General features: G+C 41.9%; 1 protein-coding gene across 2 annotated transcripts in view; it reads left to right on the plus strand.

Moving 5' to 3' along the window:
• Positions 1–24578, plus strand: part of CD274 (CD274 molecule) — a 49663-nt gene extending 25085 nt beyond the window's left edge. Inside the window, exons 1-7 of one of the 2 annotated variants that reach the window (XM_008255121.4) lie at positions 952–1108; positions 10014–10079; positions 10961–11302; positions 16016–16300; positions 18620–18727; positions 20230–20289; positions 22016–24578. In XM_008255121.4, coding sequence (XP_008253343.1) covers positions 10028–10079; positions 10961–11302; positions 16016–16300; positions 18620–18727; positions 20230–20289; positions 22016–22038 — 870 coding nt within the window. In that variant the 5' untranslated portion in view covers positions 952–1108; positions 10014–10027 and the 3' untranslated portion in view covers positions 22039–24578. Of the gene's footprint in view, positions 1–951; positions 1109–10013; positions 10080–10960; positions 11303–16015; positions 16301–18619; positions 18728–20229; positions 20290–22015 lie in introns of those variants that run through there. The other variant, XM_051846051.2, reaches the window with a different exon arrangement.
• Positions 24579–27145: the final 2567 nt, after the last annotated feature.

A 27145-nucleotide genomic window follows, 5' to 3' on the forward strand; every position in this document is an offset into this window, starting at 1 on the left:
CTAAAATCTATGACAATTTTTTTACTGAGACCAAAGAATTCCATGCCCACAATCTGATCGTTAAAGCTGTATCCACCTCTGTATTTTCCAAGTTAAGAATAAAAACCTATGATACTCTGAGAATGGGGACATTCTTCTCTGGGAAGCAAGTGCCATAACCAAGCCAATGGATAAGCTCAGTGTTCATTCACCATGCAGAATTTGAATTGCAGTTGAAAGGAATAATTGGGAAAACAAATAATTCAAATTATGTTAGAAAGAAAGGGAGGGAAGAAAAGAGAGATGGAGAAAGGAAGATGGTAGTAGTTGGAAAGCCAGCTGCAGGAAAATGCTTAAGTAAACTATGGACAGCCCTCAGCAGAGACATGTCTCAGCGGCAGCCCATCTACTGATTCACAGTTACCAGGAGGGCTTCTCTATCCCACTGAAAACAGCTTTTCCTGCTTAGATTCTAAAGAGGGTTGGAGAGTGAGAATCCAGAACATTTTTCAAAGGTTAGCTCAGATGGGAAGTTTTTTTTTAATGACGAAGCAACTGAAGTTTCATTATGTCGAGGAACTTTGAGGAAGTCACAAAATCCACGATTTAAAAATACATTTCCTTGTATACACACACTCCCCTACTTTCTAGAATACACACCAAAGCTATATGATCTGCTGTTCACTTTCTATATGTCGTAGGGTTATAGTAAGATGTTCAGTCATCTTAAGACTTATCAGAAGGGGGGGGGGGGGGGGCTGAAGGCAGAATTTATTAACGTGTCTGGATTTTGAAGAGAAAACCAAGATCTCCAGGCTTCAAGATGTCAAGATTTTGGTTCGTTTTAAGTTTTGAACCTTTAAAACTTGCCGGATGGGAATTGGTCTTATCTTTAGATTTGTTCTTGACTCAAGGGGACCGTTAGGTTTCACTTTCGGTGAAAGGATGAGAATCCTCTAGCTTCCAAATGACGCAGGTGGATTTCCTCGGGGCGTGGCTGTGGGCAGACGTGGGCGGGGACCCACCGCGCCCTGCCGCCGAGGTAGTTAGCGTGGGAACTCGCCCGGCGGCCTCTCAGTCCCGCGCGGCACGGGGTCTCGGCGTGGACCGCGGGTCTCGGCGTCCGCAGGTAGGGAGCGTTCTTCCTCCACCGGGTGCCCCTCTCCCCAGCGTCTTTGGCCGCTGGCCGGCGCTCTGGCAAGTTTATGGTGCCCCTTTCTGTGGGATGGAGAGAAGAGAGCAAAGGGAAGCGCGCTAGTTTTGGGTGCAGTAGAGTCCATTACTTGTTAGTGTTAAGTAAAAACAGGCAAATTTCACGCATCTGGCCTTGCACCCCGCGCGATTCCTCTCCGTGCGTGTAAGCCCTCTAGGTGCCTGCGTGTTCAGGAGTGCGGTCCTGTGGTTGGTAGCTCGGCTAAGGAGAAATTTCTAGGCTGGAGGCTGGAGCGCCTCAGGTCTCCATCTAGCCTCAGCCCCTTCGCCAGCAGTCTGCACCTGGGCGAGTTCCCACCCACACCTCTCCTAAGATCTCTTCTTCCCCGAAGACTCAGGACTGCAGAGCTTCAGTCCTTTGTTGTATCTGCTAATGTTAGGGTTAAGTAGTTCTGACGGAGAAATGGAAAAATAAGAGTAAAAATGTTAAAGCGTTTTGGGGACACGCCGACCTGAGCTTAGCCTGGATCCGAGTTCAGTCTGGGGGTTATCTGATAACACAGGGAGTTAAAGTAGTGTTGTTTTACCTTGTTTTTGTAATCTGAGAAGAAATAGACTGTGAATGCTTTTCTATGAATTAAACAACCTTCTAAAAATTTGTGGTTTTTTTTCTAATTGCTGCATTCCAGTTGACTGGGTAACCACATGAAATTAATGTCCAATAGGTGGACCAGAAGATTATTTATAGTGGTTCACTACCTTAGCCTCTGATTGAACATCAGTGCATAAAAATTTCTGGATCATTGCTGATTACTGGGATTGCTGATTACTATCTTCAGATAGATTCTTAGACGTGTGCCCACTTAGTCAAAGTGAATATTTTAAAAGTGAAAGTTGCCTTCCAGAAAGAATGTGCCAGTTGACAATGACAGTCACAAATAGTGTTTAAGGAGAACTGTCTTACTACGTAGAAAAAAAAAATTAGCCTTTTGCAGTGGAAGAGGGTAGGCAGAAGCTTTGTGACAGCAAATACCATGGGAGATTGAAGCCAAGCATGGAAAAAATACACCTGCCTCAGTGTGACTGAGGGGAAAGAAGTGTGGGCACAGGGTTTAGTAAAGTTTCATAGAGTTTGAGATTTTAGTAAAGGTTTAGTAGATCAACTGTCTTCCACGTTTGAGAAGGGAGGCTTGCGGCTCTGTGTCTTCCTCCTGCCCATCCTACCCTGGGAAGACAGAGAAGTAGCTTCAGTTCCATAGTGTTATACTGGACTTTCCCCAAGAACCAACCCACTTCCCCATTGTTTCTCTCCCACTTTGCATTTCGCTGCTCTTTGAATGTCTCTGTCCTTGTCTGCTCACACAGTCATGGCTTCTCCCCTGCAGAAGGGCATACCAGTGTTCTTGCCTTCCACAACTGCCCTGAGGAGGGGTTTGGAGATCAAAGACCATGTCTCCTTCAGGGAGCCTATACTCTTCCTTTCTCCTGCCCCCGTTAATGACAGCTGCACTCCGAGGGAACAGAGCCTTGGAGGAGAAGGTACAATGAGGAAGTAGGTGCATATTGGATCTAATCCTTCAACTTTCAGTAAACTTTCATTGCCCCTAGAATTTTTAGCCAAATTCAGTAAAGGATAAGAACTCCACCAGGGAGGCAGGCACTGTGGTGTAGAAGGCTAAGTCTCTGCCTGCAGTGTCAGCATCCCATATGGGTGCCGGTTCAAGTTCCAGCTGCTCCACTTCTGATCCAGCTCCCTGCTATGGCCTGAGAAAGCAGTGGAAGATGGCCCAACTCCTTGGGCCCCTGTACCTGCATGGGAGACCTGGAAGAAGCTCCAGGCTCCTGGTTTGGCCTGGCCCAGTCCCAGCTATTTGGAGAATGAATCAGTAGATGGAAGGTCTCCCTCCTCCTCCCTCTCTCTCTCTCATTCTTTCTCCGTATCTCTGCCTTTGAAATAAATAAATATTTAAATAATCAAAAATAAATACATAAAAAAGCTCTACCAGGGTATGTCATAAACACTGCCAAAATTAGGTTTAATCCTAATGGATCCAACATCTCTGTGTTTTATTCAACAGTGCTTTCTTGGCATAAGAAGTATCCTTTTGCCCATTGAGTGTATTGTTGTTTATAATGTCAAAATTAAAATTTATAATTATGCCGGCGCCACGGCTCACTAGGCTAATCCTCTGCCTGCGGCGCTGGTACACCAGGTTCTAGTCCCGGTCGGGGTGCCAGATTCTGTCCCGGTTGCTCCTGTTCCAGTCCAGCTCTCTGCTGTGGCCAGGGAGTGCAGTGGAGGATGGCCCAAGTGCTTGGGCCCTGCATCCGCATGGGAGACCAGAAGATGCATCTGGCTCCTGGCTTAGGATCAGCGCGGTGCGCCGGCTGCAGCGGCCTTTGGGGAGTGAACCAACAGAAAAAGGAAGACCTTTCTCCCTGTCTCTCTTTCTCACTGTCCACTCTGCCTGTCAAAAAAAAAAAAAAAGTTATAATTATGCTATGATCAACTCTGACCCAAAAAAGAAAGGAGACCAGGTAGATGCTGTTGCCTCATTCCAGGCATGGATACCTCCAGTATTCTCCACCTACAAAGGAGATTGAAAAAGAGAAAAATTTTAAGAATAATGCATCCAACACTAGTAAGACAATGGTAACTCATTTTATTTTCCCCCATTGTGTATGTATTTTTAACATGAAAGTTTCATCCAGCTTGATTAGAAATCAGTATCATAAGCAGACCAAAAAACATCAGATAATTTACAAAATAACTAAACAATAAGCCCATGAAAAAATAAATTATAGTTTTCAGTAATTAGAAAAAAAAATTTAAACCTACTCAGTTCTCAGTGTACCACTACCAAATATCAGCATGTGTCAAGAACTAGGAAAATATTCTTTATCCCTGATCAGATATTGTATTTTGGGAAATCTGTCTGGGCCTGGCACATAGTGAATACCCAACAAATGTTTGCTGAAGGCACAAATACAATATTTTAAAAATTGGCAATAATCTGATACCTGAAAATAGAGCACTTAATTATTATGGGACCATAAAATAAGATGCTTATGAAAATTATGCAGTAAAATGAAAAGCTACTTTTCACAATCTTGAATTAGAAGTCAGTATGAAATGTATGATGTGCTTGAAGACTCATGGGAAAGGGACTGAAGGACAAAGATGTGCTAAGATGCTCACAGTGGTTGCAGGGGTTCTCAGCGTGGCCTGATTGACATTTGAGGCCAGATACGTGTGCTGTGAGGGCGTCTCCCGTGTGTTCCAGGATGCTTAGCAGCATCCCTGGCCTCTACCCAGAAACACCAAGGGCAGCTCCCCACCACCTCCCCATTTTGACAACCGAAAGTATTTCCAGGCATTAACCAATGCTTTCTGGGTCAGAGTGCTAGAACACTGACTGACCTTCCCCTTCTGGTCTCATTTTCTGTAATGTAGTTACTTTACTTTTATAGTGAAAATAGAACATGAAAATAAATGAATGTCATTATCAAATCTCAATTCTGAAGTTAGCTGTGTTTCTGGGGGTTCTTCTCATCATGCTACTTGCAACTCAGCAAGTTGGCAAAGTGAAATGATTCCTTATTTTTTTATCTTGTTCTGATAATAAAAGTAAGACATTAATTCATTTGAAAATTTGAACACAGAAAAAGAACAAAGAAATCATTCACAATCTTAACTCTTTATCTTCCCTAACTTCCTTTCTCTTTTAAAGTCATTAAGACAGAGGCAGCTGTGATGAGGCATCGGCCAGTTCCCATCCCAGCTGCTCCAGTTCTGATGCAGCTCCCTGCCAATGCGCTTGTGCTTGGGCCCCTGCTACCCCAGTAGGAGACTTAGAAGAAGCTCCTGGCTCCTGGCTTCTGCCTGGCCCTAGCATTGGCAATTGTGGCCATCTGGGGAGTGAACCAGCCACTGAAAGATCGCTCTCTCTTTGTATCTCCATCTCTCTCTATAAGTCTGACTTTAAAATAATAAATCTTTATTTATCTATTTATTTATTTGAAAGCATTACACAGAGAGAGGAGAGGCAGAGAGAGAGAGAGAAAGGTCTTCCTTCCGCTGGTTCACTCCCCAATTGGCCGCAACTACTGGAGCTGTGCTCATCCAAAACCAGGATCCAGGAGCTTCTTCCGGGTCTCCCACATGAGTGCAGGGGCCCAAGGACTTGGGTCATCTTCTACCGCTATCCCAGGCCATAGCAGAGAGCAGGATCGGAAGTGGAGCAGCCAGGTCTCGAACCAGTGCCCATATGGGATGTCAGTGCTTCAGGCCAGGGCATTAATCTAGTGCACCATAGCACCGGCCCCTCAAATAAATGAATCCTTAAAAAAAAGAAGAAGAAGAAGAGGTGAAAAGCTGCCTGTCCTCCCTCTAATTTTGCTTTTAGAGATTATCACTGCCAGCCTCTTGGACATTTCCTCTGTCTAAAGATATGGACACACACACACACACACACACCCCTACATATTTTCTTTTTTTCCTTCCTTTCTTTTTTTTAAATTTATTTTATTTATTTGAAAGAGTTACAGAGAGGGCTGGCACTATGGCATAGCGGGTAAAGCCACCGCCTGCAGTTCTGGCATCCTATATGAGCACTGGTTCATGTCCTGGCTGCTCCACTTACAATCCAGCTCTCTGCTGAGGCCTGGGAAAGCAGTAGAAGATGGCCCAAGTCCTTGGGATCCTGCACCCCTGTGGGAGACCTGGAAAAAGCTCCTGCCTCTTGGCTTGGGATAGGTGCTGTTCCAGTCATTGGAGCCACCTGGGGAGTGAACCAGCTGATGGAAGACCCCCCCCCCCCGCCTCTCTGTAACTCTACCTTTCAAATAATAAATAAATAAATCTCTTTTTTCAAAAAAGAGAGTTACAGAGAGATAGAGATAAAAAGAGAGAGGTATTCCATCCATTGGTTCACTCCCCAAATTGCCGCAGTGGTTAAAGCTGAGCCAATCTGAAACCAGGAGCCAGGAGCTTCTTCCGGGTCTCCCACATGGGTGGAGGGGCCATCCTCTGCTGCTGTCCCAGGCACATTAGCAGGGAGCTGGATCAGAAGTGGAGCAGCCGAGACTCAAACCAATGCCCATATGGGATGCTGGTGCTGCAGGCTGGGCCTTTAACCTGCTATGCCACAACACCAGCCCCTTCACTTTCTTTTTTAAATGAAAGTAGATTTCTGCTGCGCGCTGCTTTACGTTTTCCGTGTCTTTGTACAATCAATATATACGCAGCTACTGAATTCCGTCTTTAATGGCATTGTATTACCTGAGAGTGCCAAAATTTATTCAGCCATGTCGGCTATCTAGGGTATACCCACCTTGGGGCTGTCATTAACAATGATCATCTTTATATATATAGTTGTGTGTATGTGTGTGTGTGTGTGTGTGTGTTGGTTTTGTAATGTAGATTCCAGAAGAGGGAGTGGAAGTTCATATGACATATGCCTTTGAAATTTTAATAGGGATTACCAAATTGTCCTCCAAAAAATGTTATATTATTTTCTATTCCCGCCATTAGTGGGCAATACGGCCAACTTGTCCATATCTCTACATTCATTTAATATTAACAATGTCTTATTATTTTGGTCAAGATAATAGGAGAAAAACAGTACCTCATACTGTGAATGCTTTTTTTGATGTGATTAAGCACTCTTTCCCATGTTCGCTTGCCATCTGTAATTCCTGTCCTCTCAACTCTATGTTGGCACCTCTGTTTATTTTCCTCTTGGGTTATGTGTAGTTTTATTACTGATTTTGGGCGCTATTTTATGTATTAAGAGCATTCATCTTCTGTGTTATGAATGTGTAGCATTAATTGATCAGCTTTGACTTGTGTATGTATACAAAGGTTGAAGAAACACTCCAAGGGACACTGATTTTTTAAATCAAAATTGTTCAAATATAACATAAGAGAGAGATGTTAGTATGTTAGTAAGCAGATGGGCTGAAAAACACTACAAATAGTGTTTTAATCCCCTACTTGAATGCCGGCCCCACGGAAGAATGACCGACCTCCCTCTCTTCCTCCCTCCCTTCTTTATTTGAAAGACAGAGTTACAGAGAGACAGAGACAGAGAGAAAGGTCTTTCATCCACTAGTTCACTCCCCAAATGACCCCAATGGCCCCAACTGGGCCAATCTGAAGCCGGAAACCAGGAGCTTCTTCCGGGTCTCCCACATAGGTGCAGGAGCCCAAGGACTTGGACCATCTTCTACTGCTTTCCCAGGCCATAGCCGAGAGCTGGATCGGAAATGGAGCAGCTGGGACTCAAGCTGGTGCCCATAGGGGTGCTGGCACTGCAGGTGGTAGCTTTACCGGCTACACCACAGTGCTGGCCTTTGACTTTTCTTTCTTGCTCACTGCTATATCCCCCATGCCAAAAATTGTGCCTGGCACAGAAGCATGCAGTCAGTACTTGACGAATCGAAGAATTGGTAAAATGTTAAGCATGATTCTGAGGCCAGAGTGCTGTTTAGGATATCTGCCATTCTATGAGTCTACTGTGTATCTCACTTCCCATGTTGGATCGTTCTCTCCCTTTTTTATTCTATCAACTAGTATTTGCAGACACTAGTCTTGTTTATGTGATCCCTTTGGCTCTTAGTCCTATCATTATGATCAATTGTGAACAGAAATTGATCACTTGGACTAGTGAGATGACATTGGTACATGCCACCTTGATGGGACTGAATTGGAATCCCCTGGTATGTTTCTAACACTACTGTTTGGGGCAAGTCAGCTTAAGCATGTCCCAAATTGCACATCTCTTCCCTCTCTTACTCCCACTCTTATATTTAACAGCGATCACTTTTCAGTTAAGTTTCAACACTTAAGAATAATTGTGTATTGATTACAGTATTCAACCAAAAGTATTAAGTGGAACAAACAAACAAAAAATACTAAGAGGGATAACATATTAAGTTGTTCATCAACAGTCAGGGCAAGGGCTGATCAAGTCACCGTTTCTCATAGTGTTCATTTCACTTTAACAGGTTTCCTTTTTGGTGCTCAGTTAGTTGTCACCGATCAGGGAGAACATATGATATTTGTCCCTTTGGGACTGGCTTATTTCACTCAGAGTAATATTTTCCAAATTCCTAACAGGGATCACTTTTCAGTTAAAATTTAAACACCTAAGAATAATTGTATGTTAATTACAGAGTTCAACCAATAGTACTAGAAAAAAAATACTAAAATGGATAAAGTATTACATTGTACATCAACAGTCAGGACAAGAGCTGATCAAGTCACTGTTTCTCCTAGTGTCCATTTCACTTCAACAGGTTTCCCCTTTGGTGCTCAGTTAGTTGTCGCTGATCAGGGAGAACATATGATATTTGTCCCTTTGGGACTGGCTTAATTCACTCAGCATGATGTTTTCCAGATTCCTCCATCTTGTTGCAAATGACCAGGTTTCATTGTTTTTGACTGCTGTATAGTATTCTATAGAGTACATGTCCCATAATTTCTTTATCCAGTCTACTGTTGATGGGCATTTGGGTTGGTTCCAGGTCTTAGCTATTGTGAATAGCCCATGAGAGTATTTCAGGCATGGAAAGCCAAGACACTCTGGGGGAAAAAAAATGACCTAAATGAAAGATCTCTGCAAGTGAGATCCCAGTGAAAAGAACAGGTCATCAAAGAAGGAGGCACCTTTCTCTGAAGGGAGGAGAGAACTTCCACTTTGACTACAACCTTGTCTAAATATGATCAGAGTCGGTGAACTCAAAAGGCTTCCATAGCCTTGGCAACTCATGACAAGAGCCTAGGGTGATTACTGATGCCATAAACAAGAGTATCAATTTGTTAGGTCAACAACAGGAGTCACTGTGCACTTACTCCTCATGTAGGATCTCTGTCCTTAATGTGCTGTACCTTGTGATTTAATGCTATAACTAGTACTCAACCAGTATTTTTCACTTTGTGTTTCTATGTGAGTGCAAACTGTTGAAATCTTTGCTTAATATATGCTAAACTCATCTTCTGTATATAAAGAGAATTGAAAATGAATCTTGATGTGAATGGAAGGGGAGAGGGAGCGGGAAAGGGGAGGGTTGTGGGTGGGAGGGAAGTTATGGGGGGGAAGCCATTGTAATCCATAAGCTGTACTTTGGAAATTTATATTCATTAAATAAAAGTTAAAAAAAAACAAAAACAAAAAAAATGTTAAGCATGATGAGAAAGTGAAGCAAGCATCTAGGCTGATACACTTCTAAGAGCAGAGTGTGAGTCAGCCGAACCTGGGTCACATCCAACTTTCCCTCCTTCCCATCCCCCCTGTGATAGCAGAACCTGTCTACTGAGGGAGTAAGATTTATAATCTGGAGCAAGTGAAAGTCAGAGGGAGATTTTGAAGGGTGAATCTGCTCTGGTTAGGATAGCAGAGTGGACATCTTAAAGAGCTAAAGGGGAGGATGAATATATTCAATTATAGGGAGTGGGGGAAGTATTGAAAGGTGAGAGAAGTGGAAATAAGATTCTCTTTGCTTCAAAAGTTTCGGGGGGCAGTTTATAGATTTCTAGATAATTTACAATACAGAGACAAATGAAGTTGTTGAAAGGATTTGGGTGCAGTATTTTCTCCTTAGGCTTCTTTTTAGTGTACATTAAGGGTTTTTTCAGAGCCTATAACTAAATTTAAAAATTCTCATATTATAGAATTGTTTTCCCACTTGGCTTTTTATGGCTCAGAGATAATAAGTGAAGGTATTGGATTTCCAAAATCCCTGTTGCAAACCAAATTTAAAAATCAGACAGTGCCTGGTTATCAGGACTATTTCAGGTTAAAAACTTCCAAGTCCCATACTTGTATGGTGTGTGTTCAATTACTGAGTAAAGCAGTCTTCTTTTTGTCTCTCATAATTAGGTCATTCCAGAAAGATGAGGATATTTAATGTCTTTACATTCATAGCCCACTGTCATTTGCTGAACGGTAAGACACCAAATCCTTTACTTAGGTCTGTATTTTCAACTATGAATTGAAAACTAACACTCTAAAGTGGATATTACTTTCTTATAAGAAAATATCTATATTTGTATGTCATAACAGTTCATCTATATCATTGTATAAATATATAGAGAATAGAGACAAACCAAAAGAAACAGAATTAAACAGTTATCCAATTCCTAACCTTAAATAGTTATCCAATTCCTAACCTTAAGTAGTCCCTAGGAATTGGATAACTGAAAATGACTACTGAAAATGTCTGGGGAAAATGACCTATTTGTTTACTTTTGATTTTTTTTTAAACTATACTGGGATCATTTTATCTATGTTGCTTTGTGTCCTGCTTTTTCTGAGGAGGCCGTCCTCAGAGAGAATTTTATTATACCTGGAAAGTGTCAGGGGAACACAGTACTGGCATCGTCCTCCCTCCATCTCCCTATCCATGTGCCTCTTGCCAGGGAACTGATCCAAAGTTTAGATCAGTAAGGAGAAGACTATTAGAATGTACCGTTCAATGTATATAAAAGGCAGGTTGGTCTCCAGTCAAAGACATTCTGGGGATATCTACTTGAAACCAAATTTCCCTGCTTATAGGTCCTCTGTCACCACGTAACATTTCTACAGGGATGTATATTTATGAGTTATGGGACAACTTGTTTAGCTAGTCTTATTATTTTAATTTAAGGATAAGATATAACATCTAAAAACATGTTTGAAATCCACTGGATAAAATACATGTTTTAGGGAAGTAAGTCCTTAAATATAGTTGTCATATAACTGACCAAAGTGATTGTAAACCTGTACTCATTTTGTTAATGTTTTGAGGAATTTTCCATCTCCTGAAGGTTGGTTATCTTTCTTTTCAGCATTTACTGTCACAGTTCCCAAGGACCTGTATGTGGTAGAATATGGCAGCAATGTGACAATTGAATGCAAATTCCCAGTAGAAAAACAATTAGACCTCAATTCCTTAGTTGTCTACTGGGAAATGGGTGATAAGCAGATTATTCAGTTTGTGCATGGGAATGAAAACCTGAAGGTTCAGCACAGCAGCTATAGGCAGAGGGCCCAGCTGTTGAAGGACCAGCTCCACCTGGGAATCGCTGCGCTTCAGATCACGGATGTGAAATTGCGGGATGCAGGGGTTTACTGCTGCATGATCAGCTATGGTGGTGCAGACTACAAGAGGATTACCTTGAAAGTCAATGGTAAGAATTATTATAGGGAAGGAGGCCTAGCCTTTTTTAGAAACATATCCTGAGTATTGAGAACTTTTCATTCTGCGAGGTTCGGACTCAGTGTCTAACAGTGGAGTTCTGTTCACTCGTTCATACACATAGCCAGTGTGCATTTCTTGAGCACTGTCTATGGAAAGTCACTGAAGATCCAGAGCCATAGTGTACAATGTGTTCACTTTTCAAAAAAATAAATTCCTTACTTTTTAATATAAAAATTAATGCTACATACTTAGAAATAATTCACATACTGTAGAAAGGAATACAATGAATTGCAGAAGTATCCCTTCTCCTTTCACCACCATTTTGCATGGCTTGCAAAGATAGTAAACATTTGTGTGTCACTCCAAAATTTTTACTCAAGTATTGTTTTTTTATCTTAGGTGCTTTATTTTCCTTCTTTTAGCCTCTCTGTTGCAAACTCACTTACTTTTTAAAAACCCCATTGTAAAGGTCACATTCGAAGAGACTTGAATCAATCTATGAAGGTAAAAAATAGTCATATCAAGTGCAGAGGAGCTCATTCTTCCTAGAGATGGTATATGCTGTGGTCATTAGGCATGCATTCATCTTGAAAATCTTTACCATTGTTATCTAGGGGTGTTGAAGAGGAACTGTGAGTGCTGGTTCCTGAGTCTTGACGCACACATATGTTGTCAGACCACTTGAGTTCAAAATGTGGATTGGCACGACCTGAATAAAGGAAAGCACCCTAACCGACCACCTCTGTTTTCATTGTTGAGTTTCGCAGAATCAGGTTGAAAGGATCCCACGTGTTAGCAGCTTATCCAAACTCCACAAAGAACAGAAATTCCCCTAAGAACCTTCTGTTCATATGGCATTCCTGTCATTCCCCGCCCCCTGCCATAGCCTGTCTAAATTACTCCCTGATATTGAGGTTAAATCTGCCTCTTTTCATTACATGGTGACCTTTTCATATTTCACTAGAATTAAATCATTTCCCCTGGTCTTTCCAAGATTGATGGTTAACTACCATCAATATGAAGGTCAATAATATAAACTCAAAAGACAAAGGTATATATGGATTAGGAAAAATGTGTCCATATTATGATTTATTACTGGATCTTTGGTTCTAGCTCAGTTAATGCTGTTGTCAGGAAAACGCCAGTTGTAAAGTGCTTTTAATTTTCATTATATTTTACCATATGCTTCTCCTTTCATGACGTTCATGAAAGAAAGTGTGGGATGTGATGGTTAACATTTTCATCTTTTTTCAGCCTATCAACAATATCAGGCACTCACTGTATTCCAGAACATGAAAGCAATTATTAAGCCATGAACAGCCATCATTGCTGTATCTGTCATAGGAGGGGAAGAGCATAATCCTGGTGGTGAGGAAGAAGGAGGCATGGAGGCTGGAGATCTAATTCCAGGGAAGGGCTCAGTAGCCTGCAGGGTGTATACAGGGAGGGAACAGCTGTTCCTGGAGTCTGGAAGGATTTCTTCCAGACACAATTTCCTTTGCTGTTCAAAATACTAGGACATCTTCCAATTTTTTTCCCCAAATTAGGGGTCCTTGATTGAGCAAATCAAATGACCAACCACATTTGAGGACCTGATTTCTCTGGCCTTTCAGTTTTGCATTATAAATTACTGAACTGGCATCCTAGTGGCATTCCATTTTGTTACTCTTTGCATACAGTGGTCTTGGGAGTTCCATTGAGCTATACCAAAAGTCTGAACTCTGCACTGAGTACCTCTCTGTTTTAATCATTGTCTCTTCTTTCTAGAACACAAACTCTAATGGACAGAAATTGTGGTCCATTTAATTCAATTAACCCATTTTTAAATATATATAGTAGAGTGGGAATGTGACAAGTGCACATTTTTTGTCATTTGCTGAATAAATTATTTCCTCAAATAGGAGTAGCATAAAATTTTTGAAAGATGAGTAGGTTTGGATATGTTAAACCAGCCACCAAGCTTCACTTGCGTTGAGACAGTATCACCAGTTTAAGTTTGGTGATCTGTTTGCAACAGCTTTGCAACTCAAGGAGGTCCAGCTCCTGAGTCAGCTCCACATGCAAATGATTTCGCAGTAATGCTCTTGGGTTTCTCTTCCCATCATTGCAAATGTGTGGTAGTAGCTTCCCCACAGGGAGATTACTCACCATGGGATTTTAAAGGTGAAGCATTTTGAAACTGAAACTAGAAAGGGTTTAGTTTGGGATTAACTCAGTTATCATTATCACTTTGGAGATTATTGTACCTTAATGTTTGCTAGTTTAAATACCAGGCTCTCAGGCTTCTGACTTTTAATTTAAAATGTTCATCCTTCATCACTGACCTAAAAACAAGGAAAATGAAATGTCCACTTATACGTTCAGGACTTTAAGTGGGATTAGGCACTAAAAAGACCAAGTGTTGCATAGTTAACCTGATAAATCTGTTTTGATCATGTGGACCACAGATTAACTGCTATCATTCCCCACCAGCTCCATCTCTCCCTTTAAATGTCCAGCACTGTATAAGTGTCCTATTATCTATAACTATCTTTGTTATGTTGTGTACTATATCATATAACTACAACTTTTTGTTCATTGTCTGTGTTCTCCTTCCCACATGGGCAGGCATTTTGCCCTTTTTTATTTTCCCCAAGATTTATTTATTTGAAAGAGCGAAGGGGAGAGACAGAGAGATCTTCCCTCTGCTCGTTCACCCCACAGATGGTCACAATGGCCAGTGCTAGGCCAGGTCAAAGCCAGGAGCCAAGAGCTTCTTCCAGGTCTCCCACCTGGGTAGCAGGACCCCAATCACTTGGGCCACCTTTTGCTGCTTTTCCCAGGCCATTAACGGGGAGCTGAATGTTACAGCAGCCGGGACATGAATTTATGCCCATATGGGATTCTGGTATGACAGGCTGTGGCATTACCTGCTATGCCACAATGCCAGCCCCTGGTCTTATTCATTGTTGTATCCCTAGGGCTTGACATATAGTAGAGTAGGAATGTAACAGAAGCACACTTTAATTGTTGAATAAATGATCTCCTCAAACAGAGTTAGCCTAACATTTTTGAAACAGCAGGAGATTTAGATACATGAAAGTCTGTCTGAAGAAACTACCAGGCTGTACCTAACACAGCTGCAGTAAAAACAGAGGAGCCGCAGTACAGGCAGTGGTAATAATTAGCACTTCTGAAGCACCTATTATGTGTTGGGCCTTGTACCTGGCACTTTATTTATATTAATCACTTAGTGCTCAAAATGACTTGGGCAGATGCTTCCTGTCTAAGATGAATATTTTTCACATGTTGCTGTCTTTGAAATCTGAACGTATCTTTCAGTAGATAGGGTCTTATTTTCTATGACAGATAGTATTATTCTATCCATTTGAAGGAGGAGGAAACTAAGTTCCAAAGAAATCAAGCAGTTTGCCCAAATTCACCCAGCTAGTACGTGCTGAGGCCAGCTTCTAAACCCATGCAGTCTGGCTGTGAAGACTTCTTAGTCGTGTTTTACTGTGTGTAGTTATACCCCTGGCGCTTGTGTCGTATTGTACAAGGTACTTCAATAAGTTAATGGGAAAATGGAATTAAAAGATGTTTGTTTTGAGTGCAAAAAAGATTAGAAATCCATGCATGGTTTTTTCATGATATTCTTTCCCATGAACTTTTTGAAGATTCTCCCTGTTTAAATGATGGATTTGTAAAAGCAACATTAAAAATTTTTTAAAATAAATATATGATGTCCTAGATAGGATCCTAGAATTGAAAAAAGACATTTGAGAAAAACTGATGGGAATGAATACATTATGGAGTATAGTTAGTAATACTGTATTAATGGCTTACTTAGAAGTGAATAACACATCAAAATCCAATTTTCTTTTATTAAAGTCTAGGAAAACAATGCTTGCCACTGAGATGTTTGCATTTCTGAAGATAGCTTTACAACAATAGAAAAAATATTCAGAAATAGATCTAAGAAGAAATGAGACCCTATGTAAAAACTGCAACACTCTACTAAGAAACATATAAAGACTTGAATAAATGGAGAAACATATTTCATATCTAGATAGAAAAACTACTGGTTTGAAAATTTAAAAATAAAAATTACAGTTCTCTTTAAATTAATGTATACACTTAGTTTGCAGTCAATAAGTATAGCAACATGATTTTTTAAAAGATTTATTTATTTATTTATTTGAAAGAGTTACACAGAGAGAGGAGAGGCAGGGGGTGGGGGGAGGCAGTCTTCCATCTGCTGGTTCACCCCCCAGATGGCCACAATAGCCAGAGCTGCACGGATCCGAAGCCAGGAGCCAGGAGCTTCTTCTGGGTCTCCCACATGGATGCAGGAGCCCAAGGACTTGGGCCATCTTCTACTGCTTTCCCAGGCCATAGCAGAGAGCCAGATCAGAAGTGGAGCAGCCAGGTCTTAAACCGGCACTGTAATGGATCCAGTGCCTCAGGCCAGGGCGTTAACCTGCTATGCCACAGCTCCGGCCCCAGCAACATTTTTATGACAAGAGTTGTTGGCCTAAGTTCAAACAGAAGGTTTGAGAGAGAGTTAGTGGGTGCTCCCCCTGCTGAGGCATAAACTGCACATTAAGCTTATTTCTCTGAGAACCAGCCTTTATGGATACCTTTTCTAGGGTAGACACCCCCAAGCCAGGTATCTAGTTCTGTGCTAAGCCAAAACTCTGATTTCTCTGTACTTGCTACCTAGCACCCTATCACAAAATCAACCAAAGAATTTCTGTGGATCCAGTCACCTCTGAACATGAACTGACATGTCAGGCAGAGGGTTACCCTGAGGCTGAAGTCATCTGGACAAGCAGTGACCACCAAATCCTGCATGGCAAGACCGACGTCACCAATTCCAACCGAGAGGAGAAGTTTTTCAATGTGACCAGCACGCTGAGGATCAACACAACAGCTAATGAGATTTTCTACTGCACTTTTCAGAGACCAGGTCCCGAGGCAAACAATACAGCCAAGTTAATCATTCCAGGTGATATTCTGAATGTCTCAAAATGTGCCCACACTGTTCCCTCGCACCTAGTAAATATTCATCATAGCCATTCAGTGTTTGTTGAATATATGAGTGAGTGAGTGAATGAATGAATAACACAGCATTTTTACAATGCATCTAGCTTCCTCACCCTTATTTATCCCAGTCGTATTGCTATTTAAACATTAGGCAGCTGTTTATTGAATATGCCCAACATGTATTTGGCATTGGGTGCACATAAGAAACTAAGACATAGTTCACACTTCCCAGGCAGATAAGAAGACAGGTAATCCAGTTACACTTCTGTATGGGAAATGTTCTTGCAGCTGGGGAACACCGGAGAAGAATACTCAGCTTGGGCCATGTTTCTCGAGTCCAGCTCATAGCACGTGAGGGATGCTCCCTTCTTTCTGGGTTTCTATGTCTGGAAGCAAATGGAGTTTTCCATTTTATCCCAAACAGGATAGATCCTTCCTCTCCATGTGCCTCTCCTCAGGTAGTCTGGGAAGCTCCAGCTCAAGGCTGTCTGCCTGGTACACAGAGCATGAGGCTATGCGTCCCTGGGCAAATCACTAGACTACTGAGTACTTCACTTTCCCAGTAGGGTTAGAACCTATCCGGTAAGGTTATCACAGGGACAGAACGAGCTACAGTGTGTGAAAATGATCTGTAGCCTTTGCCTGCACAACTTCAGCTATGTTTTGGTCTCATCAGCAGACAGAAGGGGGTGGGATTCGAGACAGTCTAATGAGAGGCTCAGATACTTAGAGAAAGAAAGTGAGATGGGTGAGTGTGAAGTTTAATATAACCAAAGGTGTTCCGACAGTGCTTCTTACCATCCATCCAAAATATATTACAGAGAATGTCCGTGTGCTTTAGAGAGAACAACTGGAAAACTGGATAGAAAAGTCAATCAATAGGAAAAGATGAGGCAGATTAGCCTTGTGAACAAAAAGCGGTTCATCAGGGCGATGCTTGACTGAGATGGCCTTCAGTCAGAGCTGTGTGAGTGGGTTCCTGCCATTTAAAACAGAATGACACCTTATTTGCGGGGGAACCTAGAGTAACCCCCTAAGCTGCTCTCAAGTCTGTTTCTTCATCTGTAACTTGGGGATTTTTAAAAATACCTGCTTACCTAACTCATCAAGTTGTCTTAAGACTGTATTAGCTTTTCATTACTTCAGTGCCTGAGAAAAACTACTTACAAAGGAAGAAGTTTATTTAGCTCACAGTTTTGGAGGCTCAAAGCCCAAATGGCATGATGCAGGCCCTGTGAGGCCTCGTAGTGGATGGCTGAGCCCATGCAGAGGAGGGAGCACGTGGCAAGCCGGAAAGCAGAGAGAGGCCGACTCAGGCTTCTGCAACAAGCCTCTCGCAAGCTCCACCTTCCAAGGGTACGACCCCAGCGACCAGAGGACCTCCACCAAGTGCCCCCTCCTGAGGGTTCTGCCACCCCCAGTAGCACCAACCTGGGTACCAAGCCTTTAATACACGGGTCTTTGGAGACAGTCAACATCCAAACCATAGCAGAGACTCAAAATATTTCAGAACAGTCTTTGTAAACCACTAGACTGGTTGCTGTGTGGCTTTAAAACTTGAACTGTGCAGTTAGGGGTCAGAGGTCTCAGTTGACAGTAGAGCTAATCAGGAGCTAATGTCAAGAGGTGGGAGCCAGCAGTCTCTGTGCATCCTAGTGCCATGGCAGCCCTTTTCCTCCTGCATGGGACTGCAGTCAGAGGGGCTGCTGAAATACACCACTGACTGAATGTCCAGAGATGTTCAAACTGCAGAGAAAGGTAGCAAGGTTGATCCCCAGTCCTGACCACAGATGGGGGAGGCAGGAAGTATTCAGAGTGCCCATTGTCCTGTGGTCTGTGTAGCATCTTTTCGATATGCAGTAGGCTGCTAGCTTCTGTATTTAGATAATGCAAGAGGAAGAGACACAATGAAGACTGCCCTTGAGAATTGAGCCGCTACTATGCTGAGCTCTTTAGAAACATTCGCCTCACTAGAAATCTGTGCGTTTCCATGTTACAGCCTGCTTAAAGGACTTACCTGAGATCTCTAAACGGATCAGTGGCAGCAGAATCTAGCCCCAGGTGCATCTGTCCAAAGCCTGAGCTGCTTCTAATTCTCTGTGCTGCTACCAATTTCTTATCAAATTTCTTACCAACCCAGCCACTCACTGGCCAGGAAGTTAAGAATATTAGCCTGAAGCTAAACCCAATGAAACTTAAAGGATGGTTATTTTCCTGAACGCTTCCCATCAGAATTTTATCTTTAACCAGTTTCTTTTTGTTTTTGCCTTTGTTTTTCCAGAGCCGCCAGTGTTTCACAGGAATGAGAGGACTCACTTGGTGATACTGGGAGCCGTGCTATTGTTCCTTGGTGTAGCATTCACAGTCGTCTTCTGTCTAAGAAAAAATGGTATCTCCTTTATTGCAGTGGGCTTCACTGGGGACCTGGGAGGTGTATGACGGTGTTATTGCTCTCACAGTGGCAATTAGTAGGCAGATCCAGGGATGCTAAATATCCTGCCAAGTACAGAGCAGTCTCATATAACAAGGCATTATCCTACACAAAGAAGCAAGCAGGGTCCTCCTCCCCATCCCCAGGAAGCATTATAAGGTGCTGCCCTCCTGTCAGCCTTACCCTCTGGGGCCCACTTTGGATTTTAACTGTGCCACTGTGTGACCTTGTATACCATCCTTTCCTGTTCATTGTGCTGTTCTGCAGCATTACCTACTTTGGAGGGTAGCAGTGAACACTTGTAATAGCATTTCCAAGGGGGTGAGAGTTGACTCATGGCTTCAGGGAGACCTGACTTAGCTTTGCAAGGTGGCACAAAGATACTCCACTGTTCAGTAGCAACCACAGTGCTGCTGGGTGGGATTGCTAGGTGACGAGCAAGTACCTGGGGGTGAGGAGTGGGAGAACTAGTGTGTATGGAGGTTGAAGAAGCCTCAAGGGCATACAGTTTCTTTCCATCATACAAATAACCACAGACTTCCAGAAGAGAAAGAGCTAAAGTGCCTGTTACTTGCAATTGGATTTGAATCTTGAAATAGTTGCACTGTTCTACTGAGCTACTTTATAAAAATGGTTCCTTCTGTTGACTGTGGTATTTTTGCCATAGAGTATCTTGCAAGATTTCAGGTAGATGGTGTTACATAGTTTTAGAAATAATTTGCATGTGTTTATTTCTCTGTTTACCCATGGGAACAATTAAAATACAGAAAAATTAGTATATTCAAATAATGTCCTTCCCTTTAGAGATGATTTAGAGTAAACATTTCCCCCTAATACTTTGAGAAGTGTACCAAGGGATCCAGTGATGGTTTGCATTTGGGGTAGTCTGATGTCCAATAGGGAAGTAGAATCTGAAAGGGAATTCCAATAGTCATTGAGAAATTTCCCCCAACCCCTTATAAGGTGAGTGACTCTGAGAAAGTGATGTAACTGAGGGAGTAGAGATCAGCTGTTTCCAAAGAAGAGGTTCTTAACAGAGCTAAGGTAGTTAGCCAGGATGCCAAGGTTAAGTTTCAGTGATCCTGAGATAGAGATGGTTTTTACAAGGAAATGATTGTTGTTAACTTGCATTTTGACTATTTTCCTGGAAAAGGGGATTAGTTGGCATTAGGAGTGGCCGGAAGGCCAATAGATTAAACAGAGTATATCAGGATATGAGTCATCGCTAAGAAAAGGATGGAAAATGAAAACATATTCTCTTAGAGAGAATCTAGGAGCAAAATCATGTGCCCTACATTGTAGGATTAATTAATCCCAGGGATTAGGAACCATAGAATAAGGAAACCATTGGACTTCCTAGAGGATAAATGTTTCATAGGAACCTGGAATTTAAATTCAAGTCATTGTGTGGGATGTACATTTGTGCTAAATGGAAATAAAAGTGATTTCTTTTTCTCCAGTGAGAATGATGGATGTGGAGAAAGGTGACATCCAAGATAGAAACTCAAAGAAACTAAATGGTAAGAATATCAGAAGGGATTGGGAAGTTGAAGGAAAAGGAACCAAAAAGCCAAAGCAATAACAAGGAGAAACTATCAGACTCAGTCTCCCCTCCTTGTAAACAATTCTGGTTGTCAGAACTGCTAGATTTTCTGTGCCCCACAGTCTGCAGGGATGTGGGGGTGGCCCCTGAGAGTTAAGACTGTGAGCAGCTTTGTGGAGAGAGAAGGGAAGATGGGTAAGAGGCAGCTCCTCCTTTCTGAACGTCTGTGGCCCTGCATCCCAGGATATCTCCTTGTCACACGGTTCCCAGTTGACCTAGATGGATGGACAATTTAGATCTAGAACATTGTACACTAGGCAGTGTGCCAATTGCTTCGTGTGTGCAATCATTTAATCTCCATCTACCCCATCAAAAAAAAGTTAAAGGGGTAAATGCTAGAATTGTCCCCACTCTAAAAGAGAGAAAACAGAATGTCAAGAAGATAGTGGAAAGTGCCCAAGAACACCCAGCTGATGACAAATCAAACTTGAGGGCTCAACAGACTGACCATAGAATCTTACTCTTCATCCATCCACCTCAATCCATTTAGCTACAAATGTCTACATTTATAAAAGGGCAAAAAATCCCCACCTCGCTGATTGAACCAAGTAGAAAGTTATATTATGGTTTCCAATCTTTTTTTTTTTTTTAAGATTTATTTATTTGAAAGGCAGAGCTACAGAGAGGCAGAGAGAGAGGGAAGGACAGAGAGGTTTCCATCTGCTGGTTTACTCTCCATATGGCTGCAATGCTGGAGCTGGGCCAGCTGGAAGCCAGGAGCTTCCCCCAGGTCTCCTACAAGGGTTCAGAAGCCCAGTGACTTGGGCCATCTTCTGCTGCTTTCTTAGGCCAAAGCAGAGAGCTGGATCAGAAGTACAATAGCCAGAACTTGAACCAGTGCCCATATTGGGTGCCGGCACTGGTTTACCCAGTGTGCCACAGTGCCAGCCCCTCTAATCATTTTTAATGTAGTTGGAAACAAAACTACTTAAAGAGCCCAGGTTTTAAAGTAGTCTAATTAATGTGTGAAAGCTTAGGCAGGCTTTATTATGCAATCCATAGCGTTCCTTTGTGTTGTGAAGGAAATGTTGGAGTAAATGTTGGAGTTATCCTAAGGGACCAACCATTCCAGTGTGCTCAGGACTGAGGGTTTGCTTAGGAAATAGGACTTGGAGTTTTGGTGAGGTTTTTTTTAAGATTTATTTTATTTATTTGAAAGAGTTACAGAGAAAGGTAGAGACAGAGAGAGGGTTTCCACCCACTCGTTCACTCCCCAAATGACTACAGTGGCCGATGCTCAGCTAATCCCAAGCCAGGAGCCAGGAACTTCTTCCGGTTCTCCCTTGTGGGTGCAGAGGTTCAAGCACTTGGGCCACCTGCTTTCCCAGGTGCATTAGTAGGGAGCTGGATAAGACCCAAACCAGCATACATTTGGGATGCTGTTGCTGCAGGCTGGGGCTTTAACCCACTATGCCACAGCACCAGCCTGACTCTACGTTTTAAACTAGGATAGTCCTGGGCAAACCAGAATGTTTGGCCATCCTTTATCAACTAAGAGTGATGGACCTTATATATACTCTGCCTCTCTCTCTTGTTGTGAATTTAGTATATGGTCTGGAAAATATGAGTCATGTTTCTAATTCAATTTTTTGTTAATTTTCCCCCCACCCACCACCCATTAATACTCTGTTATCACTTTCTAGACATACAATTCGAGGAGACGTAACATAGCCCTGAAACTTTGGATCTCCAAGCAGGGATTCTCAGCCAGTGGTTTGGGAGTTCACCAGGGCCAGAGGAATGAATGGGCTGGCGGGATGCAGAAGGCGTTGGACTTAAAAGGCTCAAGCACTAAAGACAGAACCTGGGAAAAGCAAAGCAAAATGAAAAAGCATGGAGTGGCGAGAGGAGCCTGAAGGAAGCGTTGGAATTTCAGCAGGACTGAGAGATGCATCTGCACTGTGAAGAGGAGAAAGGACACTTCCGGATGAGGGCCTTCATCCTAGGAAAGTGGGCTGAGAATCCCTGATTCAATGGTCGGATGTGGCAGAGGCACCCTTGGCCTCTGCTCAGTACCTGTGTGTATCTCCCACATACCTGAGAGGTCCAGGGTTGCACCCATGTTCAAGTATGAGTTATTCCTATTTATTTTGATCCTGTGGGGTCTTGTCATGTGTATGTGCTTGTGAATGATTTCTATAGGAAGTATATTGCAATAGATGTTAAAATTTTGTTGCCAAACTAAGCTTGCTACTTAATGGCTTATTTGAGCCCCCCAAAGTATTTCTAAGGTGCTTGATATCCTGTATAACTATCTGTACAAGTAGGAAAGAAGCATAGAGAACAAACTGTTGGTTTGTTTAGGATCTTACCTTATTTAACCCACTGATACTTTGGTTGACTTGAATAATTTCATTCTCAGACATAAAGTGTCTGTCACAGTATCTGTTCTGTTTAAATATCACTTTTACAACTGTGTGGACCATACACACATCATCTCATCTCATCCCTTTAACAACCCAAGTTGTTGTTGTAACTACTATCACACTCATTCTGCAGCTGAGGAAAAAGAGATAGTAAGTAAATTGCCCAAGCCAATAAATAGCAGACCTCAGATTTCCATGGCTGGCACACACTGTCCTTTTAGAATACAATTTACAGATATTTTACTTTAAGCCATTCATTCATTCAAGAACTATGTATTCGGTGCCCTTGCATGTTATATGTGTTTTGCACTGTGCCAGATATTGAATCTACATTTATGAGCAAGACATAGTATCTGCCCTTAAGGTTCTCATGGTATAATGAGATCAATTAAAAAATTATTGGTATAATTAAGTGTAGTGTCATAGCATAAGGTGTTCAGAGAATGATGATGTGAGATGGAAAGTCTAGCAGTGTTCCCAAGAGGAGGGACACTCTAGGTGGTCAGTCATTGAGTCCCTGGACAGTTGGATAGACTTACACATCTTAATAATCAAGGCAGTTTTAAGTCATGAGAAGTGGAAAAGCTTGTGGAAAATAATGTTGAGTTCCTTTTCTAGCATTATACTTATCCTTGATTCATTTGCTTTCAACATACAATCTGATGCTTGTCTTACGGTGTCCGATTGGTTAGCAGTTCTTTCTTTCCTATTTAAATGCTATTGAATTTTGAATTAATCCTCTTCCGTAATTCAAAATTCAAAAGACTAATAGGAGATAAGGAGGATCTGCATCCTGTCCATGCAGATTTCTATTTCCCTTTCCAGAAGCAACAATTGCTGCCTTTTGCTCATGTATTCTAAGGACAATCTATAGATGGAAATGTATGTTGCAAATACTAAGTGATAATACATACATGTCTTATGTGCACTTTGCTGTTTTTATTTAATATTTTGTTTTTTATGTAGCAGCTGAAACAAATCTGAAGTTCCTTATGGCCAGAAATTATGTCTTAGCTGTTTCTAGATTGTCTTTCCCTAGCCTGTAAGTATCTTTCATATAATTTAGTGCTTGTTCAACATGCATTATGTATAGCTTTAGACAACCAGCATTTGCTGAATACTTGTTCTGGGGTGGAGTTTGGACTTGGTTTATTTTGTGTACAATGGTTTCTCAGGGGTACACTACTAAGTCAACCTATTCCCAAAGGGCAACCTTTATTACCTCTGTGTGATAGAATTATGTCTGGGACTTTTATTCCCTCTATCTTCTCTTGAGTATAAGCTTAACTTTGATGCTGTATTTGCAGAATTACATATTCTTTCTGGGAGTTTCAGCAGTGTGCTGTACTGCTGGCTGCCTTCTCTGTGGCAGGAGAAGCCCTTTAGCTGTGCTTGAACTTGTGAATGCACTAGGTCTCTAAGGTGTTGTTTTCCATGGAACTTGGAGAGACACCCTCTCTTGAGGTCTCTGAGTTTTGCTTTCCTCTTAGCCATTTACTTGGCCATTTTCTGGAACTTTCTTTGCCTTACCACACATCAAGTCTGAAGAAATAAAGTCTCTAACAAGACTCCTTCTTAATCTATTTGTATTTCTACAGTCACTAATTTGTACGACAATGTCCTTTGTGTGAAGTTTAAGCAAAGGTTCCGACTGAGAAAGACATACCCAAGTCTAAGCATCTCGTGGTGTTGGATTTGTAAAGCACTTTATTATTGTTTTTGACTTGTGTTTCATTGTAAACAACATGAGCAGAGATAATATCTGATTCTGTATTTGAAGGTTATTGTTTGTACCTGCATTAATTTAATAAAATATTCTTATTTATTTTGTTTCTCAGTACACCAGCATGTCCATTTTCTTCTTTTTTATGCATTTATAAGTGCACTCCCAATTTAAAATGCCAGTGGAGAAAGCTGATTGGAATGTCTGCCCTCCCCTTCTTTTTTATAGCTTCCATGTTTATACAGAATGTTCTTCAATCCTACATGATGAAAAACATCAAAAGAATGTATTTCCAAAAAGTAATTTATTGAAAATTTTCATTCTCTTTCATTTGATAGCTTCTTTTAGGATAATACTAACAAAAGAATCAAAATTCTGTCATCTAATTAAAGATCTGGGCAGGGGAGGATGGGAGAGATAGTGTGGAACTCGAGAGAACTGTAGGGAAATGAAGGGGCTTTCCTTAAGATAGTTCTTTTTTCAGATATTTCAACATGGATGTGCAAGCCACTGCATGTGAAGATAGATGTAGTTCAGTTTTGGGGATCTGAGAAGGAGGTGAGAAATCTAGAACTAAGCCAGCTTGGGGGCTAATGCCTCATTCCAGCCAGGACCATAATAAGATCTATGGTTTTATTTTTTATTTTATTTTATTTTATTTTATTTATTTATTATTTATTTTATTATTTTTAAATTTATTTAAAGGGCAGAGTTCTAGAGACAAAATGATAGAGAGAGACCAATCTTGTATCTGCTTATTCACTACCCTAATGGCCACAATAGCCAGGATTGGGCCAGGCTGAAGCCAGGAGCCTGGAGCTCCATCTAGGACTCCCATGTGGGTGGCAGGGGCCCAAGCAGTTGGGCCATCTTCCACTGCTTTCCCAGGCACATTAGCAGGGAGCAGGATGGGAACTGGAGCAGCTGTGACTCGAACAAACCATAGGGGACCCTGGTGTCACAAGCGGTGGGTTTAACTGGCTGCACCACAACACTGGCCCCACCACAACATTGGCCCCAAGATCTGTGGTTCTGAACATGACAACATTAACAATTCAAGGGTTTGTAGACCTTTTAATGTGTCCTATAGTTTGAGTATTTCATCATCAAATTCAGTTGAAAGAGAATTTTGATCATTTCTTTAAATCAGGTACTCTGAAAGGACAGTGATGATGGCTATTTCTAAGAAAATGTGTGTCAAACAATGGATGGCTTTAAAGGAAGAAAATCAGTACCTGTGTAGCATAGTGACATTCTGTTTGTGCTTCTGGGAACTCAAAGCGATAAAAATGGGTGCTGAGCATCAAGGGATCTTATCTTTGTGGTCAGAGAAGGGCATAGGGAACCCGTCTTCCAGGCTGGCTCTGGTGGCCATGGTTACAGCTGGAATTTGGGACAGTGGAGGACATTGTATTGTAGAAAAGATAGCCTGAAAATGGGCCATATCCTGGGTAAATTGTACTACAGTCTCTTTTATAAGCATGTGACTGCCATAAGTGAGCCAAATATATTTTTATCTAAATCCTAGCATTTTAGAAAATATAGATGATTATTATTTTCAACCTGAGAATTCAAAGTCAACTTTGCACTGTTGATTTCCCTGGGCAAAGATATATATATATATATATTTGACAGACAGAGTGGACAGTGAGAGAGAGAGACACACACAGAGAAAGGTCTTCCTTTGCCGTTGGTTCACCCTCCAATGGCCGCTGCGGCCGGCGCACCGCGCTGATCCGAAGCCAAGAGCCAGGTGCTTCCTCCTGGTCTCCCTTGGGGTGCAGGACCCAAGTACTTGGGCCATCCTCCACTGCACTCCCTGGCCACAGCAGAGAGCTGGCCCGGAAGAGGGGCAACCGGGACAGAATCTGGCGCCCCGACCGCGACTAGAACCCAGTGTGCCACCGCTGCTAGGCGAAGGATTAGCCTGTTGAGCCGCGGCGCCAGCCAGATATATTCTATTTTTACAATTTATCTCTATCCCAGGCTCCCACAGTTTCAAGGAAATACAGTAAACAAATTTATCCCTATTATAACTTAAGCATTTTCTCTTTATTTAAGAGAAGTTTTATTTATTTTATTTTATTTATTTTAAGAGAAGTTAAGGTTTGACCAAATGAAGTGATTGTCAATCATGGGATTTTATTATTAATGAAATCATGTAATTTCAATTTATCGATTATTACCATATGACAGGCTGGGATTACAAACTGTATTCCATTTAATGCCATGAGCTGACAATGAGGTGTGTCAGGAAAAGGTACTGTGTTTACCTGGAGGGTTTTGCATATCAGGAAAGTAAAGGAAAATTGGAACATCAAAAAAGCAACAACAATAAAGATATTATAAGGAAGTTTTAAAGCAAAAGTTTTTATTGTAATTTTTGCTGATAATTTACTAACATCTTTTCTCTCAACAGAAAAGTTAACACCATTTGCAATTGATGCATGTAAGAATATGGCATTGGGCCGGCGCCACGGCTCACTAGGCTAATCCTCCGCCTTGCGGCGCCGGCACACCGGGTTCTAGTCCCGGTCGGGGTGCCGGATTCTGTCCCGGTTGCCCCTCTTCCAGGCCAGCTCTCTGCTGTGGCCAGGGAGTGCAGTGGAGGATGGCCCAAGTACTTGGACCCTGCACCCCCATGGGAGACCAGAAATACCTGGCTCCTGCCATCGGATCAGCGC

Source organism: Oryctolagus cuniculus, chromosome 1, assembly GCF_964237555.1.
Source record: "Oryctolagus cuniculus chromosome 1, mOryCun1.1, whole genome shotgun sequence".
Taxonomy (NCBI): Eukaryota; Metazoa; Chordata; class Mammalia; order Lagomorpha; family Leporidae; genus Oryctolagus; species Oryctolagus cuniculus.